The following is a 25,475-nucleotide window of genomic DNA, read 5'->3' as shown; positions in this document are numbered from 1 at the left end:
TGATAACCTCAGATACACATATGACACCACCCTTGTGGCAGAAAGCAAAAAAGAACTAAAGAGCCTCTTGATGAAAGTGGAAGATGAGAGTGAAAAGATTGGCTTAAAACTCAACATTCAGAAAACTAAGCTCATGGCATCTGGTCCCATCACTTCATAGCAAATAGATGGGAAAACAGTGGAAACAGTGAGAGATTTTATTTTGGGGGGCTCCAAAATCACTGCTGATGGTGACTGCAGCCATGAAATTAAAAGACGACTGCTCCTTGGAAGAAAAGCTTTGACAAACCTAGATAGCATATTAAAAAGCAGAGACATTTCTTTGCTGACAAAGGTCCATCTAGTCAAAGCTATGGTTTTTCCAGTAGTCATGTATGGATGTGAGGGTTGGACTACAAAGAAAGCTGAGTGCTGAAGAATTGATGCTTTTGAAGTGTGGTGTTAGAGAAGACTCTTGAGAGTCCCTTGGACTGCAAGGAGATTCAACCAGTCCATCCTAAAGGAAATCAGTCTTGAATATTTATTGGAAAGACTGATACTGAAGCTGAAAACTCTAATACTTTGGTCATCTGATGCAATGAACTGACTTAGTGGAAAAGACCTTGATGCTGGGAAAGACTGAAGGTAGGAGGAGAAAGGGACGTCAGAGAATGAGATGGTTGGATGGCATCACTGACTTGACAGACATGAGTTTGAGCAAGCTCCAGGAGTTGGTGATGGACAGGGAAGTCTGGTATGCTGCAGTTAATGAGGTCACAAAGAGCTGGACACAACTGAGCAACTGAATTGAACTGAACTGAACTAAATTGTTTTAAGTATTTAAAGGTAATTTTTAATTTCTCAAGAATACCTGGTTTAATTGGATTTAAATAGTGTTATGCTTTTAATTGAAAAAATTGATCAATGTTCTAATAAATAGCAATCAATGTAAGTGATCTCATTGTGAAGAAAAGATCTCAGAACTCTCAAATGTTTAGGAAGGTAAAGATAATTCAGAATCTAATTCTATGGTAAATTTGCTCCTATTTTTAATCTTCATAGTAACCTGTCAGCCAAGTGTCAAACCCCACAGTGATACTAGGATCTATTCAGAAAGCGACAGCCACCTGCTCCAATGGGGGATCCAGTTTTATTTTATTTTTCAAAATAATACTCAATTGGTCACTTTTACACTTTAAAGTGTTGGTAATGCACCTACAGTTTTCCTAATAGATACTTAAGTACAGTGTTCTTTTTTGCTATAAATTGCATTTAGCATGTTTTTATATTACTTTTCTTACTTTAAAAATGTAATAGCTACAGAAATGTAAGTGTTAAAGCAGTACTAGTATTAAGGTAATTTGAAAAACTTGAGAACATGTGTTGAGGAGACTAAAATCCATTAACATTCATGTGATGTCTTATATTACAGGAAAGATTTCTGTCACATAAATATGGGTGTGCTGGATAGGAGTCTGTGGTGTGGGCTGCACCACAGAAGGCATATATTAATCCTTCTGGAAAGTGAAATTTGGTAGAGATAGATACTCATTTGATAGACAAACCATAGGGAAAATGTGGCAAACAGTCAAGATGTTTGTATAACACTAATAGTGGGATTTGGGGCTTCTCTGGTGGCTCAGTGGTAAAGGACCTGCCTGTCATTGTAGGAAATTAAAGTTCAATGCCTGGGTCTGAAAGATCCCTTGGAGAAGGAACTGGAAATCCACTCCAGTATTCTTGTCTGGGGAATCCCATGGACAGAGGAGCCTGGCGGGCTACAGTCCACAGGCTCACAAAGAGTCAGACACGACTTAGCAATTAAAGAACAGCAACATAATAGCAGGATTTTAACACTGGTCGCTTCATTGTGCCGTTTTCACTGAGGCTGTGATTTTCTGGCAATGCAGTGGCCACCATTAGCATCCACACTGCAGAGTGAAGTGGCTGGGGCGGCAGAGAAGGTTCTGGATGCCCATTTTGTAACTCAGCCACTCAGCAACCTAGGAGAGGGGAAGAGTGAGAACATGTGTTGAGGAGACTTAACACATTTAGAGATGGGATTAGAGGTGGGATTACTTGGTTGGAGGTGACAGTGTCCTGAGACCCTCTGCATTGCCATGGGAACCAAGGTGAAGGGTTCCAGGGTTGGGGTGTCTTTACCAAGGGAGCCGCTACAGAACTTGAATGTGACCATGGAGTCCTTACTACACAGCGACTCACACTGGACAAAGCCTAAAGCTGACACTGCCCAGATGCCCGAGGTGGGGAGGGCGGCTTTCCTGGGACTGCCAGCCTCAAGTGTTTATTCCATCCGGAGTTGGAGGGGAGGTAGGCGTGAGTGCATTTACCACCAGCCAAGTGAGGGCCACAAAGCAGGTGGGTTAATTCCGAGTTAATCTGAAGGGCTCTGGCGCTATGTCTTCCTTCAGGGGGTAACAGGAACTTTGAAAGCAGGCAGATACACAAACCTACCACAGTGGCCCCAGAGGCATCCTCCGTGGCCACAGGGCATCTTGACTGCACATTACTTCAACACCCTTGATCCACACACTATGGAGCTTATATAGACGCTGTGTTCACCTGAGTTATTTTGAAGAATGAGGTATCATGTCAATCAGAGGTAGTTGCTTTTTTATTGAAGTATATAGTTGATTTACAATGTTGTGTTTCAGTTGTATAGCAAAGTAATTCATTTATACGTACACATATATCTTTTTCTTTTTTTAAGATTCCTTTCCCTTATCAGTTCAGTTCAGTCCAGTCACTCAGTCATGTCTGACTCTTTGCAACCCCATGAATTGCAGCACGCCAGGCCTCCCTGTTCATCACCAACTCCCAGAGTTTACTCAGACTCATGTCCATTGAGTTGGTGATGCTATCTAACCATCTCATCTCGGCCGTCTCCGTCTCCACCCACCTTCAATCTTTCCCAGCATCAGAGTCTTTTCCAATGAGTCAACTCTTCACATGAGGTGGCCAAGTATTAGAGTTTCAGCTTTAGCATCATTCCTTCCAAAGAACACTGATCTCTTTTAGGATGGACTGGTTGGATCTCCTTGCAGTCCAAGGGACTCTCAAGAGTCTTCTCCAACACCACAATTCAAAAGCATCAATTCTTTGGCGCTCAGCTTTCTTCACAGTCCAACTCTCACATCCATACATGACTACTGGAAAAACCATAGCCTTGACTAGACGAACCTTTGTTGACAATGTAATGTCTCTGCTTTAAAATATGCTATCGAGGTTGGTCATAACTTTTCTTCCAAGGAGCAATTGTCTTTTAATTTCATGGCTGCAGTCACCATCTGCAGTGATTTTCGAGCCCCCAAAAAGAAAGTCTGACACTGTTTCCACTGTTTCCCCATCTATTTCCCATGGAGTGATGGGACTGGATACCATGATCTTCGTTTTCTGAATGTTGAGCTTTAAGCCAACTTTTTCACTCTCCTCTTTCACTTTCATCAAGAGGCTCTTTAATTCTTCTTTGCTCTCTGCCATAAGGGTATTGTTATCTGCATATCTGAGGTTATTGATATTTCTCCCAGCAATCTTGATTCCAGCTTGTGCTTCATCCAGCCCAGCATTTCTCATGATGTACTCTGCATCATAGGTTAACATCATTATAAGTTAAATAAGCAGGGTAACAATATACAGCCTTGATATACTCCTTTCCCAATTTGGAAGCAGTCTGTTGTTCCATGTCCAATTCTAACTATTGCTTCCTGACTTTCATGTAGATTTCTCAAGAGACAGGTCATGTGGTCTGGCATTCCCATCTCTTGAAGAATTTTCCACAGTTTGTTGTGATCCACACAGTCAAAGGCTTTGGCATAGCGGTAAAGCATAAGTAGATATTTTTCTGGAACTCTCTTGCATTTTTGATGATCCAAAGGAATTTGGCAATTTGATCTCTGATTCCTCTGCCTTTTCTAAATCCAGCTTAAACATCTGGAAGTTCACAGTTCACATACTGTTGAAGCCTGGCTTGGAGAATTTTGAGCATTACTTTACTAGCTTGTGAGATGAGTGCATTTGTGCAATAGTTTGAGCATTCTTTGGCATTGTCTTTCTTTGGGATTGGAATGAAAACTGACCTTTCCCAGTGCTGTGGCCACTGCTGAGTTTTCCAAATTTGCTGGCATATTGAGTGCAGCACTTTCACAGCATCATCTTTCAGAATTTGAAATAGCTCCACTGGAATTCCATCACCTCCACTAACTTTTTTCGTAATGCTTCCTAAGGCCCACTTGACTTCACATTCCAGGATGTCTGGCTCTAGGTGAGTGATCACATCATCGTGATAATCTAGGTTGTGAAGATGTTTTTTGTACAGTGCTTCTGTGTATTCTTGCCACCTCTTCTTCATATCTTCTTCTTCTGTTAGGTCCATACCATTTCTGTCCTTTATTGAGCCCGTCTTTGCATGAAAAGTTCCCTTGGTATCTTGAATTTTCTTGAAGAGATCTCTAGTCTTTCCCATTCTATTGTTTTCCTCTAATTCTTTGTATTGATCACTGAGAAGGCTTTCTTATCTCTCCTTGATATTCTTTGGAACTCTGCTTTCAAATGGGTGTATCTTTCCTTTTCTCCTTTCCTTTATAGGTTATTACAAATTATTGAGTGTAGTTGCTTGTGCTATACAGTAGCTTCTTGTTGGTTACCTATTTATATGTAGTAGTGTCTGTATTTTAATCCCAATCTCCTAATTTATGCCTCCTTCCCCCTTTGCCCCCAGTAACCATAAGTCAGTTTTTATATCTGTAAGTCTGTTTCTGTTTTGTAAATAAATTCATTTGTGTCATTTTTGTTTTTTGTGTTTTGCTCTTTATTTATTTATTTTTTTTTTTTACTTTACAATATTGTATTGGTTTTGCCATACATTGACATGAATCTGTCACAGGTGTACATGAGTTCCCAATCCTGAACCCCCCTCCCACTATCCTCCCCATATCATCTCTCTGGGTCATCCCAGTGCACCAGCCCCAAGCATCCTGTATCCTGTATCAAACCTAGACTGGCTATTCGTTTCTTCTTTTTTTTTTTAAATTGGTATCTTACTTACTTTATTTATTTTTTGGGGGGGAATGTTTTACATTTCTTTTTTTAAATTTTACTTTATTTTACTTTACAATACTGTATTGGTTTTGCCATACATTGACATGAATCCACCATGGGTGTACACGTGTTCCCCATGCTGAACCCCCCTCCCTCCTCCTTCCCCGTACCATCCCTCTGGGTCGTCTCAGTGCACCATCCCTAAGCATCCAGTATCATGCATCGAACCTGGACTGGCGATTCGTTTCTTACATGACAGTATACATGTTTCAATGCAATTCTCCCAAATCATCCCACCCTCTCCCTCTCCCTCAGAGTCCAAAAGTCTGTTCTATACATCTGTGTCTCTTTTGCTGTCTCAGATACAGGGTTATCATTACCATCTTTCTAAATTCCATATATATGTGTTAGTATACTGTATTGGTGTTTTTCTTTCTGGCTTACTTCACTCTGTATAATTGGCTCCAGTTTCATCCATCTTATTAGAGCTGATTCAAATGTATTCCTTTTAATGGCTGGATAATACTCCATTGTGTATATGTACCACAGCTTTCTTATCCATTTATCTGCTGATGGACATCTAGGTTGCTTACATGTCCTGGCTATTATAAACAGTGCCACGATGAACATTGGGGTACACGTGTCTCTTTCAATTCTGGTTTCCTTGGTGTGTATGCCCAGGAGTGGGATTGCTGGGTCATAAGGCAGTTCTACTTGCAATTTTTAAAGGAATCTCCACACTGTTCTCCATAGTGGCTGTACTAGTTTGCATTCCCACCAACAGTGTAAGAGGGTTCCCTTTCCTCCACACCCTCTCCAGCATTTATTGCTTGTAGACTTTTGGATTGCAGCCATTGTGACTGGTGTGAAATGGTACCTCATCGTGGTCTTGATTTGCATTTCTCTAATAATGAGTAATGTTGAGCATCTTTTCATGTGTTTGTTAGCCATCCGTATGTCTTCTTTGGAGAAATGTCTATTTAGTTCTTTGGCCCATTTTTTGATTGGGTCATTTATTTTTCTGGAATTGAGCTGCATAAATTGCTTGTATATTTTTGAGATTAGTTGTTTGTCAGCTGCTTCATTTGCTGTTATTTTCTCCCATTCCGAAGGCTGTCTTTTCACCTTGCTTATAGTTTCCTTTGTTGTGCAGAAGCTTTTAATTTTAATTAGATCCCATTCATTTATTTTTGCTTTTATTTCCAGTATTCTGGGAGGTGGATCATAGAGGATCCTGCTGTGATGTATGTCGGAGAGTGTTTTGCCTATGTTCTCCCCTAGGAGTTTTATAGTTTCTGGTCTTATGTTTAGATCTTTAATCCATTTTGAGTTTATTTTTGTGTATGGCGTTATAAAGTGTTCTAGTTTCACTCTTTTACAAGTGGTTGACCAGTTTTCCCAGCACCACTTGTTAAAGAGATTGTTTTAGATTACACATATTTGTGATAACATATATTATTTGTCTTTCTCTGTCTGACTTAGTGTGATAATCTCTGGGTCCACCCATGTTTCAGCAAATAGCATTACTTTATTCTTTTTACAGCTGAGTAATATTCCATTGTTTATATGTACCATATCCTGTTTATCCATTCATCTGTTGATGAACGCTTAGGTTGTTTCCATGTCTTTTCTGTTGCAAATAGTGCTGCTCTGAACACTGGGGGTGTATCCTATTCCTCATTATAACCATAGCTTCAACCTGTAACTACACTTAGGTTTTCATTATTCTTCTGAGAGTTTCATGGGACTCTACCCTTTTCAAGAATCAACTTTATATAAAATTAGAAATGTTAACTTTGTTGAGATGTAAAATGAAAACTGTAAGTCTTATAGGTAACCACAGATAAATTTGTAGTACTTTCCATTTTTAATCTCAGAAATTAATAATAAAAGCTTTAAAATATTGTTGATCTGTAATTGTTTCTAACGTGTAACATTAACAAGTTTATCACTAAGCCTAACAGTTTTCAAGACTTTATGGAATTTTTCTGATCAAAATGAGGCAGGAAGAACAAAGTTGACTATCTCCTCAGTTTCTTTCTGTTATTAAAGGAACACTTATAGCATTAAATGCAGATGTTAGAAAAAATCATCAAATTAAAAATTTAAGATTTCATGATAAAAAACAGGAAAGATAGTGGAAGATTACACTAAAATTAACAGAAGGTAGGAAATAATAAAGACAAAGTAGAAATCAATAACAGAGAAGGCAATGGCACCCCACTCCAGTACTCTTGCCTGGAAAATCCATGGACAGAGGAGCCTGGTAGGCTGCAGTTCATGGGGTCGCTAAGAGTCAGACATGACTGAGCGACTTCATTTTCACTTTTTACTTTCATGCATTGGAGAAGGAAATGGCAATCCCCTCCAATGTTCTTGCATGGAGAATCCCAGGGGTGGGGAAGCCTGGTGGGCTGCTGTCTATGGGGTCGCACAGAGTCAGACACTACTGAAGCGGCTTAGCAGCAGCAGCAGTAGCAGCAGAAATCAATAAAACTGAAGAGAAAAATACATGAAAGAAATGAAATGCAAGAAAGGAATCATAAGCTTGTATTCTGAACAACAGTAGAATTGGTAAAACTCCAGCCAGGCTGACAAAAACAGAAAAAAATACAAACTGTAAATATAAATATAGCTGAGACATCATTATGAAAAACGAATATTAAGAACAATTCCCTGCCCATAAATATAATAATTTAAATTCCTTTTCCTTGGTAGACAAAAACTATCAAGCTTTACTCAAGAAAAACAAATAAGATGAATAGCCAGATCCTATTCACTTTCCCAGATTCATAGTTAGCATTGCATCAAGAGGAAGAACTTCAGGCACATAGTTTCACTGGAGATTTTTATCAATCATTCAAGGAATAAATAATAGCCAATTTCACAAATTCTCTGATAAGAAATAGAAGAGAACACTTTCTACCTCATTCTGTGGAGCCAGAATTGCACTAACCCCAAACCTAACCATTACAAGAAAAGAAAATTACAGAACAGTAACTTAGTAGGTGATTGTAGCCGTGAAATTAAAAGACAATTGCTCCTTGGAAGAAAAGCTATGACAAACCTAGACAGTGTGTTAAAAAGACGAGACATCAGTTTGCCTACCAAGGTCCGTCTAGCCAAAGCTATAGTTTTTCTAGTAGTCATGTATGGATGTGAGAGTTGGCCCATAAAGAAGGCTGAGTGCTGAAGAATTGATGGTTTTGAACTGTGGTGTTGGAGGAGACTCTTGGGAATCCCTTGGACTGCAAGGAGATCCAACCAGTCAATCCTAAAGGAAGTCGACCTTGAATATTCATTGGAAGGACTGATGCAGAAGCTGAAGCTCCAATACTTTGACCACCTGATGTGAAGAACTGACACATTGGAAAAGACCCTGATGCTGGGAAAGACTGAAGGCAGGAGAAGGGGGTGGCAGAGGATTAAATGGTTGGATGGCATCACCGACTCAATGGACGTGAGTTTGAGCAAACACTGGAGATAGTCAAGGACAGGGAAGCCTGGCATGCTGCAGAACATAGGGTCACAAAGAGTCAAACACGGCTTAATGAGTGAACAACAACAACTCTTAGTAACATAGATGCAAAAGTGCCCAATCTAAGAAAATCCAGTGCAGCAATATGTAAAAACAATAAGTAGCATGACCAAATAAGGATTACTCCAAGGATGCAAGACTGATTTGATGTTCAAAAATCAATCAGTTTATTTTATTATACCAGAAATCAAAGAAACTAAAACAGCTGAAACAGATTTGAAAAAGAAAAACATAATTAGAGGAATAATGCTGATTTTAAGAATTATTATGAAGCCACAGTATGAATGAGATTGTGATATTGGCTAATGTTCTAGAAAATAAGATGAATGAAACAGAATAAAGAATGAAGTAACAGATAAATAATCTTGAGTAAGATGTAAAAGCAGTTCAATGGAGAAAGAATAGTTTTCCCAAGAAATGGGCCTATAGAACGTGAACATCAATATGCTGAAAATTTAAGCTTGACTTATACCTCCCACCTTACACAAAAATTAACCCCCACTTTATCTTAGGCCTAAATAGACATGTTAAGTGTGTGAAATATCTGGAAGGAAATATAGAAGAAAATCTGCATGACTTTGGGTTAGTCAAAAGTTTTTAGTCACGACAACAAAAATGTAATCTATAAAGACAAAAAGATAAATTGAATTTTGTCAAAACTGAAAATTTTGTTCCGTGAAAAATGTTAAAAAATGAAGACAGGGAATTCCTTGGTGTTCAGTGGTTAGGACTGCATGCTTCCATTGCTGGGAGCATGGGTTTGAAACCTGATTGGGAACCTAAGATTCCACAAGCCATGTGGTTTGGTGAGGGGTTGGGGGGAAGGACAAGCAACAGAATGGGAGAAAATATTTGTAAATCATTCTCTCATGGGTCAGTGGTAAAGAATCTGCCAGCAATACAGGAGACCTGGGTTCAATCCCTGGGTTGGCAAGATCCCCTGGAGAAGGGAATGGCAACCCAACTCCAGTGTTCTTGCCTGGAGAATCCCATGGACAGAGGAGCCTGGCAGGCTACAATCCACGGGGTCACAAAGAGTCAACACAACTGAGCGACTAACACTTAAAGATACTAAGAGATAAGCAGACACATTTTCAATGATGGTATGGTAAATATATGAAAAACTATTGACATCATTTACGTTAAAAAGTTTGACATAAAGCGACAGTGAGATATTGCTGCATACATTGCTGGGTGGAAGGCAAAACTATGGGCTGCTGAGGAATAACAACTGGGCAGTTTCTTATAAAGTTTAAACACAGTCTTATCATACAGCCTGATGATCTCAGTCCTAGATATTTGTCTAAAAGCAATGGAACCCCATGTTTATTCAAAAACCTTAATTTAAGTGTTCTTAGAAGCTTTATTCGTAATTGCTAAAAGTTGAAAACAAGCCAGATGTCCTTCAAACTGAATAGATAATCAGACTGCAGAACACCCATTCAATACTGCTTTTCAGCCATAAAACGACAACCTCTGAGTCATTCAACAAATTGGATACGTGTTAAATGCATTCTACTAAGTGAAAGAAGCAAAATCTAAAAGATTTTATAGTCTGTGATTCCATTTATGTGAAAATCTGGAAACTCTAGTAGAACTAGAGTAATGGTAACTAGGTCAGTGTTTGCCAGGGTTTGAGGGCTGCGATCTTTGTTGACTCCTGACAGGAAGTGTGTATGGTGTTTGGGGTGATGGAAGTGTCTATAACGAAATATATTGGATCCATAACTCGAATCTCTTACAACTGTATACTGCAAAGAACATATTTTACCACACATGAATTTAACAAAATGAGCTATGATGGAGAGGAACCTGACAGGGAACACAGATTGTAGCAAAGCTGTTTAAATTGCGCGTGAACCTTGTAACCGCAGTCAAGTGGATTGGGAGAAAGAAAGAGCCCTAAGTAGCTTGGGAAAACAGTGTCTGACCAGAAACTGACACTCAGGGTGAAAGGAACCCAGACAGTGTCCTCTTGCTGGCAGTTCACCATGTGATAAACGTCATGGACATGTGTTTGCATGTGTGTGTGCTCAGCTGCTCAGTCGTGTCCAACTCTTTGCAGCCCACGGACTGTAGTCCTCCAAGCGTCTCTGTCCATGGCATCCTCCAGGCAAGAATACTGGAATGGGTTGCCGTTTCCTTCTCCAGGGGATCTTCCTGACCCAGCGCTCGGACCTGCATCTCCTGAATTGGCTGGCAGATTGTCCTCCTCTGAGCCACCAGGGAAGTCTTCATGTACATGTGCGATAGAGTTAAAGAAATGAGCCTTTTAGGTAGTTTCTGTTATAAATATGGAGAAGGTTGACATGTGGAGCCTGAATTAGATCGAATGTATCAGTATGAAAACAGATGATGGATAGCTAGAGAGAGAAACCAGTCACCATAGGTAACTGCACTATGAACCAGCTGTGTGGACAGGGAGGTGCCTGCAAAGCCTGTTAGCATTCCTCCTGTCCCACTGTCTCTGCTGGCCCAGCTAACACACGTTTACCAAACACGTGCTTTTCCATCTCCACGTGAATTGCCTTTCCTCCTCTGAGGTCCCAACCCCCTAACCCCAACATCCTCTTTGTCTTTAGCTGAGATGTTGTTTAAGCTGAAGGTCTCAGCCATTTTGGTGAGTGACTCAGTTTTCTTGGTTCTTTCCCAGGTATACATGCTTTTCTGCCAGAGAACGTTTAACAGGAGGACTCCTGTGTGCTGTTTTCTGTCTCTCATAAATCCTCTGTTCCTTATCAGTTTCTGGTAACGAGTGGAGTGGCACACTGCTCCCAGGACTGAGGTCATGAGATAAAATGCGTGCATGGATTTCCTTCAGTAAACATTCTCCTTACGACAAAACTGCTTAGTCACGACCCTCTTTCATGAGGTATGGATTGTCTTCTGATATTATGACCATTGTTAATTCCTAGTTTTCTTGATAATAGTTGCTGTACGTCTGATTTTCTGATTTTTATTGTTGTCGAAAGAAATTCCTTATACAACAGCCTATATATACTTACAGAAAGATCATTAAAGCATCCTTGCTCCACCAGAGGCTTGGGTCCCCGTGTCTTTCTTTCTCTCTCTCTCTCTCTCTCTCCCTCCCTCTGACTAATTCTCTGGAGTGTGGAAACCCACCAAGGTCACTCTCCTGCCCAGGCTTTCAAGACGTCTTCTAGAGGACACCCTGTGCCTTCGTGAGCAGTGCAAGCCTTGTTCAAGGGTTTTATTGGTTCTCTACATAAACCAGGGAATATTAGCTTCTTTCTCTTTTTCACTTTTTTATTGTCGATCTGGAACACCAGGTTCCAGTCCATTAAAGGACCACAACACTTTTCAACTTCTGTGTGATTTTCTCCTGTTCATCTGTCTCATGCCCATTTAATTCTAGACCAGCCAGAAGAACATAGACAGATGGAAAATTCTTCCTCCCTGGCAGGGCTATTATTTGTACTTATTTTGGCCTGTAAAAACTAAAATAACATTTTCTGAAACCATTTCCAATCTCTGAAGCATTCAAATTACTCCAAATCAGTATCATATGTGAGAGAAAGACCAAGTTCACTAAGGGAGGCAATCAGAAGTCACTGACCTCCTCTTGAAGGAGAACTTGACACATCCCTGTTCGGTTGCCCTATGGTGTTTGGAATGTGTCAAATGACACAGAGAAGAAGTGCAGGCACTGAGGTCTCCAGGAGCTTTTGTAGGTCATTAAATCATCGTAGGTTCAGGTGTGACCTTGGCTGCACCAAGAATTCTCACTTCAAAACCAGTAATTTGTGTGTCATTGAGGGTTCATAAATCTGACCCAACTTTGCTTTGAAGGGACTACTGTACTCACTATGAATATTTGCCTTTATAAAATATGAGTTACATGCTTGATTAAACACACAGCAGTCAGTACAAAGGTGATGAAAGGTACACAGAAGGTGTGTGGCCCTCCGTACAGTGCCTCTATCTTTATGCACCCTATTGGTTTTTTAAATTTACCCTTTAAAACAATGACATTTTGAGACTGGCAACTAAATGAAAGCTTCAGTGCAGTTCAGAACTCAGTCATGTCCGACTCTTTGCAACCCCAATAATCGCAGTGTGCCAGGCCTCCCTGTCCATCACCAACTCCCAGAGTTCACTCAAAATCATGTCCATCGAGTTGGTGATGCCATCCAGCCATCTCATCCTCTGTCATCCCCTTCTCCTCCTGCCCCCAATCCTTCCCAGCATCAGAGTCTTTTCCAATGAGTCAACTCTTCAAATGAGGTGGCCAAGTATTGGAGTTTCAGCTTTAGCACCAGTCCTTCCAATGAACATCCAGGACTAGTCTCCTTCAGGATGGACTGGCGGGACCTCCTTGCAGTCCAAGGGACTCTCAAGAGACTTCTTCAACACCACAGTTCAAAAGCATCAATTCTTTGACGCCCAGCTTTCTTTACAGTCCAACTGTCACATCCATACATGACTACTGGAAAAACTATAGCCTTGACTAAATGGACCTTTGTTGCCAAAGTAATAACTCTGCTTTTTAATATGCTGTCTATGTTGGTCATAACTTTCCTTTCACAGAGTAAGCATCTTTTAATTTCATGGCTGCAATCACCATCTGCAGTGATTTTGGAGCCCCCCAAAATAAAGTCTGACACTGTTTCCACTGTTTCCCCATCTATTTCCCATGACGTGATGGGACCAGATGCCATGATCTTCGTTTTCTGAATGTTGAGCTTTAAGCCAACTTTTTCACTCTCCTCTTTCACTTTCATCAAGAGGCTGTTTAGTTCCTTTTCACTTTCTGCCGTAACTGTGGTGTCATTTGCATATCTGAGGTTATTGATATTTCTTCCAGCAATCTTGATTCCAGCTTGTGCTTCTTCCAGCCCAGCGTTTCTCATGATGTACTCTGCATATAAGTTCAATAAGCAGGGTGATAATATACAGCCTTGACGTACTCCTTTTCCTATTTGGAACCAGTGTGTTGTTCCATGTCCAGTTCTAACTGTTGCTTCCTGACCCACATATAGGTTTCTCAAGAAGCAGGTCAAGTGGTCTGGTATCCCCATATCTCTTTCAGAATTTCCCACAGTATATTGTGATCCACACAGTCAGTCAAAAGCTTTGGCATAGTCAAGAAAGCAGAGATGGATGTTTTTCTGGAACTCTCTTGCTTTTTCCATGATCCAGCGGATGTTGGCAGTTTAATCTCTGGTTCCTCTGCCTTTTCTAAAACCAGCTTGAACATCTGGAAGTTCATGGTTCACGTATTGCTGAAGCCTGGCTTGGAGAATTTTGAGCATTCCTTTACTAGCATGTGAGATGAGTGCAATTGTGCGGTAGTTTGAGCATTTTTTGGCATTGCCTGTCTTTGGCATTGGAATGAAAACTGACCTTTTCCAGTCCTGTGGCCACTGCTGAATTTTCCAAATTTGCTGGCATATTGAGTGCAGCACTTTCACAGCCTCATCTTTTAGGATTTGAAATAGCTCCACTGGAATTCCATCACCTCCACTAGCTTTGTTCGTAGTGATGCTTTCTAAGGCCCACTTGACTTCACATTCCAGGATGTCTGGCTCTAGATGAGTGATCATACCATCGTGATTATCTGGATCATGAAGCTCTTTTTTTGTACAGTTCTCCTGTGTATTCTTGCCACCTCTTCTTAATATCTTCTGCTTTTGTTAGGTCCATACCATTTCTGTCCTTTATCGAGCCCATCTTTGCATGAAATGTTCCCTTGGTATCTTGAATTTTCTTGAAGAGATCTCTAGTCTTTCCCATTCTGTTGTTTTCCTCTATTTCTTTGCATTGATCGCTGAGGAAGGCTGTTCTTATCTCTCCTTGCTATTCTTTGCAATTCTGCATTCATATGCTTATATCTTTGCTTTTCACTTCTCTTCTTTTCACAGCTATTTGTAAGGCCTCCCCACACAGCCATTTTTGCATTTCTTTCCCATGGAGATGGTCGTGATCTCTGTCTCCTGTACAATGTCATGAACCTCAGTCTATAGTTCATCAGGCACTCTGTCTATCAGATCTAGTCCCTTAAATCTATTTCTCACTTCCACTGTATAATCATAAGGATTTTGATTTAGGTCATACCTGAATGGTCTAGTGGTTTTCCCTACTTTCTTCAATTTAAGTCTGAATTTAGCAATAAGCAGTTCATGATCTGAGCCACAGTCAGCTCCCAGTCTTGTTTTTGCTGACTGTATAGAGCTTCTCCATCTTTGGCTGCAAAGAATATAGTCAGTCTGATTTCGGTGTTGACCATCTGGTTATGCCCATGTGTAGAGTCATCTCCCGTGTTGTTGGAAGAGGGTGTTTGCTGTGATCAGTGCATTCTCTTGGCAAAACTCTATTAGCCTTTGTCCTGCTTTATTCTGTACTCCAAGGCCAAATTTGCCTGTTACTCCAGGTGTTTCTTGACTTCCTACTTTTGCATTCTAGTCCCCTATAATGAAAAGGACATCTTTTTTGGGTGTTAGTACTAAAAGGCCTTGTAGGTCTTCATAGAAGTGCTCAATTTCAGCTTCTTCAGCATTACTGGTTGGGGCATAGGCTTGAATTACCATGATATTGAATGTTTTGCCTTGGAAACGAACAGAGATCATTCTGTCATTTTCGAGATTGCATCCAAGTACTGCATTTCGGACTCTTTTGTTGACCATGATGGCTACTCCATTTCTTCTGAGGGATTCCTTCTCTCAGTAGTAGATATAATGGTCATCTGAGTTCAATTCACCTATTCCAATCTATTTTAGTTCACTGATTTCTAGAATGTCGATGTTCACTCTTGCCATCTCTTGTTTGACCACTTCCAATTTGCCTTGATTCATGGACCTAACATTCCAGGTTCCTCTGCAATATTGCTCTTTACAGCATCAGACCTTGCTTCTATCACCAGTCACATCCACAACTGAGTATTGTTTTTGCTTTGGCTTCATCCCTTCATTCTTTCTGGAGTTATTTCTCCACTGATCTCCAGTAGCATATTGGGCACCTACTGACCTTGGAGTTCCTCTTTCAGTATCCTATCATTTTGCCTTTTTATACACGCCCAAGGTCAGGGGAGGTGGCTGAGAGGAGCAACCCCACGTCCAAGGAGCAGTGGCTGCTTGGGCGCAGGAGGGCTGAGAGTCGATACTCCATGTTCAAGGTCAAGAGGGGTGGCAGTGAGGAGATACCCCTTGCCTAAGGTAAGGAGCAGCAGCTGCGCTTTGCTGGAGCCACTGTGAAGAGATACCCCACATCCAAAGTAAGAGAAACCCAAGTAAGTTGGTAGGTGTTGCGAGAGGGCATCAGAGGGCAGACACACTGAAACCATAATCACAGAAAACTAGCCATTCTGATCACATGGACCACAGCCTTGTCTAACTCAATGAAACTAAGCCATGCTGTGTGGGGCCACACAGGATGGGCAGGTCATGGTGGAGAGGTCTGACAGAATGTAGTCCACTGGAGAAGGGAATGGGAAACCACTTCAGTATTCTTGCCTTGAGAACCCCATGAGCAGTATGAACAGTATGAAATGAAAGCTTAGTAGAATGTACATATATATTCAGTACCTCTAAAGAGTTGAACAATAATTCAAGCAGATTACTTTTATAGTGATGACAAGAACAGGAGTCATCCAACTGTAAAATACAGTAAGATTCATATATTTTTTAAACCATAACTAATACATATTTCTTAGAACAATGTCTGCTGGGGTTAATGTGCTTTTTTTATAACTTGAAAAAATATTTCTTCCATGTTTTTAATCCTTCTCACTTAAAAATTAAATAGCACTAAGGTTGTAATTGATAACTAGAATAATAAAATACATTCATATCTTGTTACTTTATTACAAATTGCCACAAAATAAACTGAAAAGATAATCCAGAGTGGCCTATGAGTGAAACTGATTCCCACTTTCTCTCTAACAGGACCATGTAACACACAGTATCGTATGCACAAATAGCCTAGAATCACTCTTTTGTACATCATACATGTCATGGTCTGTTAGCATCTTATTTTCCTGGTTCCTTCAAGTGTAGTGACCAGGATGTCTGAAGGTTACATAAATCAAAGCATAATTTAGAAAGACTGTATTCACAACTCTGTACAGTGATAATGAGACAGGAGGGTGCAGGGCTCAACCTTTGAAGGAATGACAGAGCCCAGACATGACATAAACTGGCTAGACCCAAATAGGCACACAGTGGTGGATGGGTTGACCTCCACTCGACCTGGAGCCTCGGTACACACTCACTGGAATACAACAGCAAGCTGGGTGACACACCCCTGGCACCATGACCACAAGGTCAGAAAGTGGGCAGTGGCCCAATTCCTGGAAATCACAGCCCCTTCCCCCAAATAACTGCAATACTCCTCCAACTCATTAGCCTATGAAATTTCCCACTGCTATAAAAACTGACTCCCCCAAGGCAAGGCCTGCTCTTGCCTTCTGAGATGACCCACATGCTGTCTGTGGAGTGTGTATCTCCCTGGGTAAAACTTCTTTACACGACTGAACACAGACACATGCACACACACACATACACACACACTTTACCATGGCTCACTCTTGAATTCTCTTCTGCTCTAAGCCAGGAAGCTACACTTGGCAGCCATCCCAGGGCCTCAGATGTGACCCACTCTCTTTCCTGTGTCAGTAAGACGGGATGCTGACAAAGAAGATGAGTCTTAAAAAGCAGTCTTTACTACGCCTTGGATGAGAAAGGCATGTCCACAGGCTATAAGCAGAGTATTATGAATTCTTGAAGACAATTCCAAAGAGGCTCAAGGAGGGAGATTGACAATGTGAACTCTGAAATACATTTTTAAAATTCCCATAATCTTTTTGCTTTTGATCAATGATTACAAGAAGTTTGCACTGATAGCAGAAATTAGTGGTAGATAGAGGGCTGGGTATTGGTCTAAAGGTAGTGCTACAGCAATGAAGTATCAGCTGGTAACGCCCTCCAAACCATCTCTCTATCTGCTTTCTCCACTGCCTGTTATCTTGGGAATGCATGACTCATTAGAGTAACCATGAGTCTCATTGCTCAGTCATCATTCCTTCAGTCTTTAATCTCAAGACTTAACAAAAGAAGTACAGTTTTTGAAAATGATTTTTGATAATCTGATGACGTTCTTATACTGTTTGTTAAGTGGGCTGATTAATTCGAAAGCATAAAATAAAGATGTCATCAACCATACTTTTCTTGTTCCTTGGGTTTTACAAGTCCTAGTGCTATTTATATTTGCAGTTGGTTCTGGCTTTGCCCTAATGCTGGGGGAATGAGCACCGTGTATTAATGAGAGTAGACGTATAATGCCAAAATATCTTCCCTGATAATTTGCAATCACCTGGAAACCTGGACATTTACAAGAAGTCAGCATGTCCAGAGAGGTATGTGAGAAAGGTATCTTATCTTCCATAGACCCTGTAGTCTGTACACTGTAAGCACTCTGGAAACTGAAAATGATGCTACAACATGAAACTGTTATCACAGTGAATAATAACTTGTAAACCAAGACCAGAAGCTTGTTTCCATGCTCCTCTTTAATGTTTCTACCTTCTCCTCTGTAACTCACTCCAGAATGATGGTGGTCCCTACGCCATCATCAATGGAATTTGTCGTTAGTGAAATTCATGTTTTTGACAGTTGTACTCACTGTTGCGTCCACAAGACCCAGAAGTTTGAGCAGAGATAGAAGCAGGAGTCCAGGTAGGAGGCAGCTGCAGGAAGCCATCAGGTAATGATGATGGTGGTGTGGATGGCTGGCTGTAGAGGATGGTGAGAGGTGTCGTGTAGTGAATGCTGTGACTGTAGAGCCTACAGGTTCTGCTGGTGGACAGTTGTGAGGTGTGAGGGAGACAGAGGGGCTTCCCAGGTGGCTCAGTGGTAGCAAATCTGGCTGCAGTGCAGGAGACTCGGTTTGACCCCTGGTCGGGAAGACTCCCTGGTTGGGAAGATCCCCTGGAGAAGGAAATGGCAACCCACTCCAGTATTCTTGGCTAGATAATTCCATGGACAGAGCAGCCTGGCAGGCAACAATCCATGGTGTCACAGTGATCCGGACATGACTGAGCACACACAAACTCATGAGAGTCAGAGGAGTCAGGAGTAACTCTGATTTCCAAGTTTTCACCTTTCTTTTCCTCTGACCTAAACAAAGGATGGAGTGAGTTTTCACTTCCTGAGTAGACACCCGCTTGTATGAATCTGGGATTCAGGCACAGGTGATGAGATGTACATTCCAAGAAGGCTCTGTGTGTAGATTGTAATTAAAGCCAGTAGACTGGATGCAATGACTGAAGGAGTGGCTATAAATAAGTTCGAGGGTTTAGCCCTGGGGCTTTCCCTGGCAGAGCCTAAGCTAGACCTCACCCATATGTCTGCGAGGGAAGGCAGAGAATGGGGCACAGGTCAGGTCATGGAGGTCACTGCCAACCTCTACGGGACCCTGCAGGTAGAGGGGGTGGGTGACAGCCCAAGTAGGATGGAGCCAGGGAGATTCAGAGGCGAGGAGCTGGGTAACACAAGGACAATACACTTTGGAGGACATAAAAAACAGAGTTTGCAATAACTGGCGAAGGAAGTAGGATAGTGAAAAACTTTTTAGCATGGTAGAAGCTATTTACAGTAAAGATAATTTATTCATATCAGAGAATATATTTCTGTTTCCACCCTTGGAACTTTTGCTGCTGTTGCTAAGTCACTTCAGTCGTGTCCGACTCTGTGTGAGCCCATAGACGGCAGCCCACCAGGCTCCCCCGTCCCTGGGATTCTCCAGGCAAGAACACTGGAGTGGGTTGCCATTTCCTTTTCCAATGTATGAAAGTGAAAAGTGAAAGTGAAGTCACTCAGTCGTGTCCGACCCTTAGTGACCCCATGGACTGCAGCCCACCAGCTCCTCCGTCCATGGGATTTTCCAGGCAAGAGCACTGGAATGGGGTTTTGCTGGTATTCAAATTTGCTCATGAATGTTATGAATACTTACACAGATATATGTGAATATACATATGTGTGTGTGTGTCTATGTGTATGAGCGTGTTAGTAATGGTACAGACTTAACCTCCTCTCTAGAAGCTGTGTGCTGGGATGTTGAGAGCCAGGGCTTCTGCATCAGTTGGGTACAAATGCTGGCACAGCTACTTAATAAAACTGCTAATAATAGTTTCCAGGCGTGTTTGTGCTCCAGGTCTTCTCAGAGCATTACCTGCCAAGTAATCCTCGAAAGACTCGTATAATACAGGTGCTATTTTACCACCTGTTTTGCTGTGCTCTGTGCTGTGCTAAGTTGCTTAGTCATGTCCAGCTCTTTGCGATCCCACTGACTGCAGCCACGGGATTCTGTCCTCTGTCCATGGGATTCTCCAGGCAAGAATACTGAAGGGGGTTGCCATAGCATCCTCCAGGAGATCTTCCTGACCCAAGGAAGGAATCCACGTCTCTTATGCCTAATCTGCATTAGCAGGTGGGTTCTTTACCACTTGCACCACCTGAGAAGCCCATGTCACCCATCTCACAGGTAGGAAAATTGAGATGCAGAAAGCTTAAGGAAGGGCTTCCCAGGTGGTGCTCAGTGGTAAAGAACCCGTCAGCCAAAACAGGAGATGCAGGTTCAATCCCTGGGTGGGGAAGATCCCCTGGAGGTGAAAAATGGCAACCCACTCTAGTATTCTTGCCTGGGAAATCCCACGGACAGAGAATCCTGGTGGGTGACAGTCCATGGGGTCGAAAAGAGTCGGACACAACTGAGTGACTAAACAACAAAGCTTGAGTAAATGGTCCTCAGCATAGAGCCTTGGGGGTAAAGCCGGCCCTGAGCGCTTGTTCAGTAGTGATCCTACACTTCTGTTTGCCCTGCTCTTACAGTAAAGCAACCCGTAACTGCTAAAGGAGTTTTGAAATATTATTAGCAATAATAATAATACTTATTAGCAACATGCTGATATAGGACTACAAGGAAAACGTGACTGCATAGACTTTTCCAGTCCAGTATGAATGAGTTGAACAGAAGCTTCAGTTGCAGGGGAGGCCCTCACCCACATGAGTCATAAGTCTTGTTAAATCCTAGCATGTCCAGTTCAGACAACACAGTCCTGTGATAGTACAATGCAATCGCGGTACGAATAACCTTTTCTTATTATTGGTTCAGTAAGTCATACTGTAGATAAGCAGTCAAAATCACATTTCTAGCTTGGAATGTTTCTCTCAGGAATCCCTTTCTATAGGAAAAATCTGCTTTTAAAATGCTCTTGCCTTTGAATCAACTGTACTCCAAAAAAAATTTTTTTTTAAAAGATCTTCCTCCTCCCAGCTTCTGCCTGCAAGAGAGGGAGGCCTTCTCAGCCTGAAGGCCCTCCTGGACTGAAAGCCCAGACTTGCTTCTGATTTACTGCCCATTCTGCCTTCCCCACCTGCCATTCACACCTGAGCAGCCGTGCATTTAATTCATGTTGTTGTTATTCAGTCCTCAGTCATGTCTGACTGTTTTCGACCCCATGGACTGTCACCTGCCAGGCTTCCCTGTCCATGGGATTTCCCAGGCAAGAATACTGGAGTCGACTGCCATTTCCTCCTCCAGGGGATCTTCTCCACCCAGGGATCAAACCCAAGTCTGTGCCTCCCGCATTGGCAGGTGGATTCTTTAATACTGAGCCTTGTTTCATGTTAGTTGGGCTGAAATGCAGACTGCCTGGTTGCCCGTTCTAGACGTTAGCTCAGCTGCTGTTGTCAGACTGTTCTCAGGCCATTCTGGAAGCAAATCTATGAGAAACAGCATCTCTGTGAAAATACTGCTGCTAATTTCCTCTCTCAATTGGACTGACAAAGGGTCTGCTCTTTCCTTTATAACGTAACCTCTAATTATGTAGGATAATCACACTTAGGGGCTTCCCTGGTAACTCAGCTGGTAAAGAATCCACCTGCAGTGTAGGAGACCTGGGTTGGGAAGATCCCCTGGAGGAGGGCATGGCAACCCACTCCAGTATTCTTGCCTGGAGAATCCCCATGGACAAAGGAGCCTGGAGGGTGACAGTTCATGGGGTTGCAAAGAGTCAGACATGACTGAGTGACTAACACACAGCAGTCACACTTAGATGTTTTAATTTCTAGCTGTGTATGTGTGATGGATACGGTTTTGGAGTTACATTCTGTTTCGCCACTTCCTGCCTTTTCATTCCTGGAAAACTTATTTAATTTCTCTAAGCCTCAGTATATTCATATGGAAACTGGTAGATAAAATTTTCCTTGAAGGTTGTGAAACCTAAAAACAATATGTTTAAAACCAGTGAGCAGAATGTCTGGAGCCTCCAGGAAGAATGGAAGGACCTTTGCCTGTCCAGGAGTATTCTTGTAAAAAGATTCACAGTGACTGTCCCATCAGACAAGGCACGCAAAGCTCCTGCTGTTTGTCACAGACTCGGGAAATTTTAATAGTGATAACTTCTCTCTGTGTAAAATTAAATGTAAATTCAAGTATGGAATGTGTGTTCAACATATTATATTGCTTGTGTTCTTCCTATGATTAACTTTTTTCAGAGTCAATAAATGTGGTAGAAATAGGAAAGTTGTCAAAAAGAAAGGAAAAGGACTAAAATTTCCTTTGAGGCAAAAAGGAAGAGTGTTACCAAATAAACGAGTCTATAATAAATAAAATGCTACTGTACAAAATGATGGAGGAGGAAGTGATAACCCAGTCCACTGTTCTTACCTTGGAAAGCTCGTGGACAGAGGAGCCTGGTGGGCTACTGTCCATGGAGTCAGAGAAGAGTCAGGTACGGGCTACTGTCCATGGAGTCAGAGAAGAGTCAGGTACGACTAAGTGACTGAGCACGCATACAAAAAGGGGAAATAAGTTGATGACAAAACCGGACAAAAACAGCCAACAGTTTTGGTAGAAGAATCAGGGCGATGTATGTGGAAGAGACAGTGTTTTTCTGTGGATAAGAGCTTGAGTTACAGTGACAGAGAGACCTGGTTTAGATACTGATTTGGGCATGTTTTTGGTAACGCTCTGCAGTGAAATTTCTTCCACTCCAAGACATACCACCTTCCTGATGGGTGATTTATATCTGGCTAAGTAGTAAATCAAAACAATTCCAGGCTTGCCAACATCATTTCATTAAATCTTGCTTTTAACAGTTTTATAGTCAAGCACACCTGTAAAATACTTACACCTGTAAAATACTTACAGGAAGGTGAATTTACCTGCTTGATGTAACTAACCCACTTGAATTACTTTAATCCCTGAGGGTCATCTAACTCCAAAATTCTGGAAAGTAATTTTCAAGGAGTGAATATGCTTCTTTCCTATAGAAATATAATTGCTTTTCTCTAATTCTTGCCTCTTGCTTGATTTCTGTTTAAATTTTCTGTTTTGTAACTGGCATGATGCATTATTTTGGTGTTTATACCAAGGGGGTGAATTCAGGTGTCATTCAATCAGAGCTGCTGAGAAGAAGGCTCAGTCGATAATTTAACTTTAGTTAAAACTTAATAGTTTAATAAGCAACCCAGTCAGTAACTATCTCCCCTATGACTTGAGGACTTTTACTTATTGTGCAAAAGCCTGCCTTTTGCTGAAGGACACACACCCAGAATGGAGATTAAACAGGTGAACTTGACCTCATATATTGGCCTCTTTAATATCCAATTCTTCCCAGTTATTCCATAAATCTTAAGGATATATATATAACTGGATTTATAAATGTATATCCTAAAGAATATAAATATGAAAATATAACATGATTATGTAAAACCCTTTATCATCAAAATTTTCTGAGATAATTCATAAAACCTAATATTTATCTCTGAAATAGATGATCAGAACACTTAAAATGAAAGTTTAGGTCTGCTGAAATCCAACTCTTTAATCTCTGATTATCTACAGAAGCATGGCAAACCACTGCATTTCTTTAAAAGCTTGTTATCATTGGTAACTTTCAGTAGTCTCTGAAATGTAATTTAAATATTTTATGAATATATCTTTTGATAGATTGGCATAAAATATTAATATAAAACCATATGTACCACACAGAATATAGTTTTAATTACTTTCAAATAATTGTACTTGAATGAAAAAAAAGGGAGAAATTTTCTAGTCATCCACATACAATTATTTGAAAGTAATAATTGGGAGAAAATAACTTCTTTTACAAATTAAATCATTTACTGTGCTGGCCTAAATTATGTAACAACTTCTGTTTCTATAGTAGAATGTAACTGCCTTACAATTAATAAGATGATAAAGGAAGTTTCACCTGCAAATAAGATCCTGAAATCTCAAGATAAAATTAAGATTCATGAACCAACAGTGATGGAAAGTAGCTACTTTTTAGGTTCCATTCAACACTTAATTTGAAAAGCAATATAAGTAAATAAAAATTTCTAGGGATTAATATTTTGTAAATAGGTAAATAACATCATATTTGTGCCAAAGTTTAACCAAATAATTGTTTTCTTTTCTTGCATAAAATTTTTGTACTAAAATAAAAGGCTTCTGGAAAGAATTTTTAATGATACACATTTTTAGAAAATCCTCAACAAAAGTATGTATAATTTCCAAGGCTGTGTGAAGTGGATATCTTTTCAAATGATGTATATTTAAATAACTCAGTGTCTCTATAGGCTCTTCCAAAGTTCATGGACTGTTAGAGTAATTGGATCAAAGTGACCCAGACAAGGAAAAAAATAAAATGACTAAACTAAGTCTTACATTTTTTAAAATTATGTATACGATCATGTAAGAAACGAATCGCCAGTTTATGTTCGATGCAGGATACAGGATGCTTGGGGCTGGTGCGCGGGGATGATCCAGAGAGATGATATGGGGTGGGAGGTGGGAGGGGCGTTCATGTTTGGGGACTCATGTGCACTCGTGGTGGATTCATGTCAATGTATGGCAAAACCAATACAGTATTGTAAAGTAAAATAAAGTAAAAATAAAAATTAAAAAAAAAACAACTATATTTTCTGAACATACCATAGATTTTAAATAAAAATTAGCAATCAGGTTTACTTTTAGTTTCTTATAGAGAGAAATAAGTATGGAGACAAAATAGCTTATTACTATTTCAGTTAGAATTCTGAGTCAGGTAACTTTAGAAAGTAGGGATCACTGAATTGCCTCTAGAGAACAATACATTATTTCAAAATTAGCACGAATTTGATATTTAATAACACAGACTTTGTTTAATAGTTACATTGGACACCTACTCATTAACACTTTAATGAAGATAAATCGAAACACCAATATTTCTTGTTGAAAATGTCAAGAACCACAAATGAAATTTTGTAAACAAGGTTTACACATCTCAAAAAGCTATAAAGTTTTATGGAAATCGCCATTATACTCACATAGTCTCCGCAAAACATTTTGATGATAATGTTTAACTTCAGGGCAGATCAAAAGGTGTTTAGTGTGTGGTCAGTTGAATAGACTTGTTTCACCGTGTCCCTAGAAAGAACTCAAGTTCACCGTTCAATCCAACTTAAGTGTGTCCACTGTCCACTTTGGTTTCTCAAGCAAGAAAACAGAGGGTCAGTTATGGACAAGCATTTATTAATATACTGAGCCACCAGTCACAGGCAGAATTAATGCACAAAACAAACAGAATCGGTAGCTTAGCCCCTGGCTCTGTGTTGACTTAAGAAACATTAATTATCAAACCAATCAAAGCAGTGTAATCTTTTGAGAAAGCTGGTGACTTATGGAAAGTGGGTTGATTAACCACGTAGTTAATGATTTATTTTCTGCTTTGTCGTTTTTAACACTCAGACTTTTTCAGTTCCTCCAGCCTCTAGCTTCATGCTTCACATGACTAGGTTTTATATGCATCTACACCATTCACTTGGAGAAGGAAATAGCAAGCCACTCCAGTGTTCTTCCCTGGAAAATCCCGTGGATGGAGGAGCCTGGCAGGGCTACA

General features: G+C 40.7%; 1 protein-coding gene across 1 annotated transcript in view; it reads right to left on the bottom strand.

Annotated features, from left to right (window-relative positions):
- The window catches only part of ANXA10 (annexin A10), an 87,928-nt gene extending 62,805 nt beyond the window's left edge, over positions 1 to 25,123 (bottom strand). The window contains exon 1 of the mRNA XM_005683503.2: positions 24,904 to 25,123. Within this exon, the coding sequence (XP_005683560.1) occupies positions 24,904 to 24,921 (18 nt within the window). The 5' untranslated portion in view covers positions 24,922 to 25,123. The remainder of the gene's footprint in view (positions 1 to 24,903) is intronic.

This window comes from Capra hircus, chromosome 8 (genome assembly GCF_001704415.2).
Source record: "Capra hircus breed San Clemente chromosome 8, ASM170441v1, whole genome shotgun sequence".
NCBI classification, from domain to species: domain Eukaryota; kingdom Metazoa; phylum Chordata; class Mammalia; order Artiodactyla; family Bovidae; genus Capra; species Capra hircus.
The sequence above is the reverse complement of the archived record's forward strand: the minus strand, read 5'-3'. Positions and strand labels throughout refer to the sequence as shown.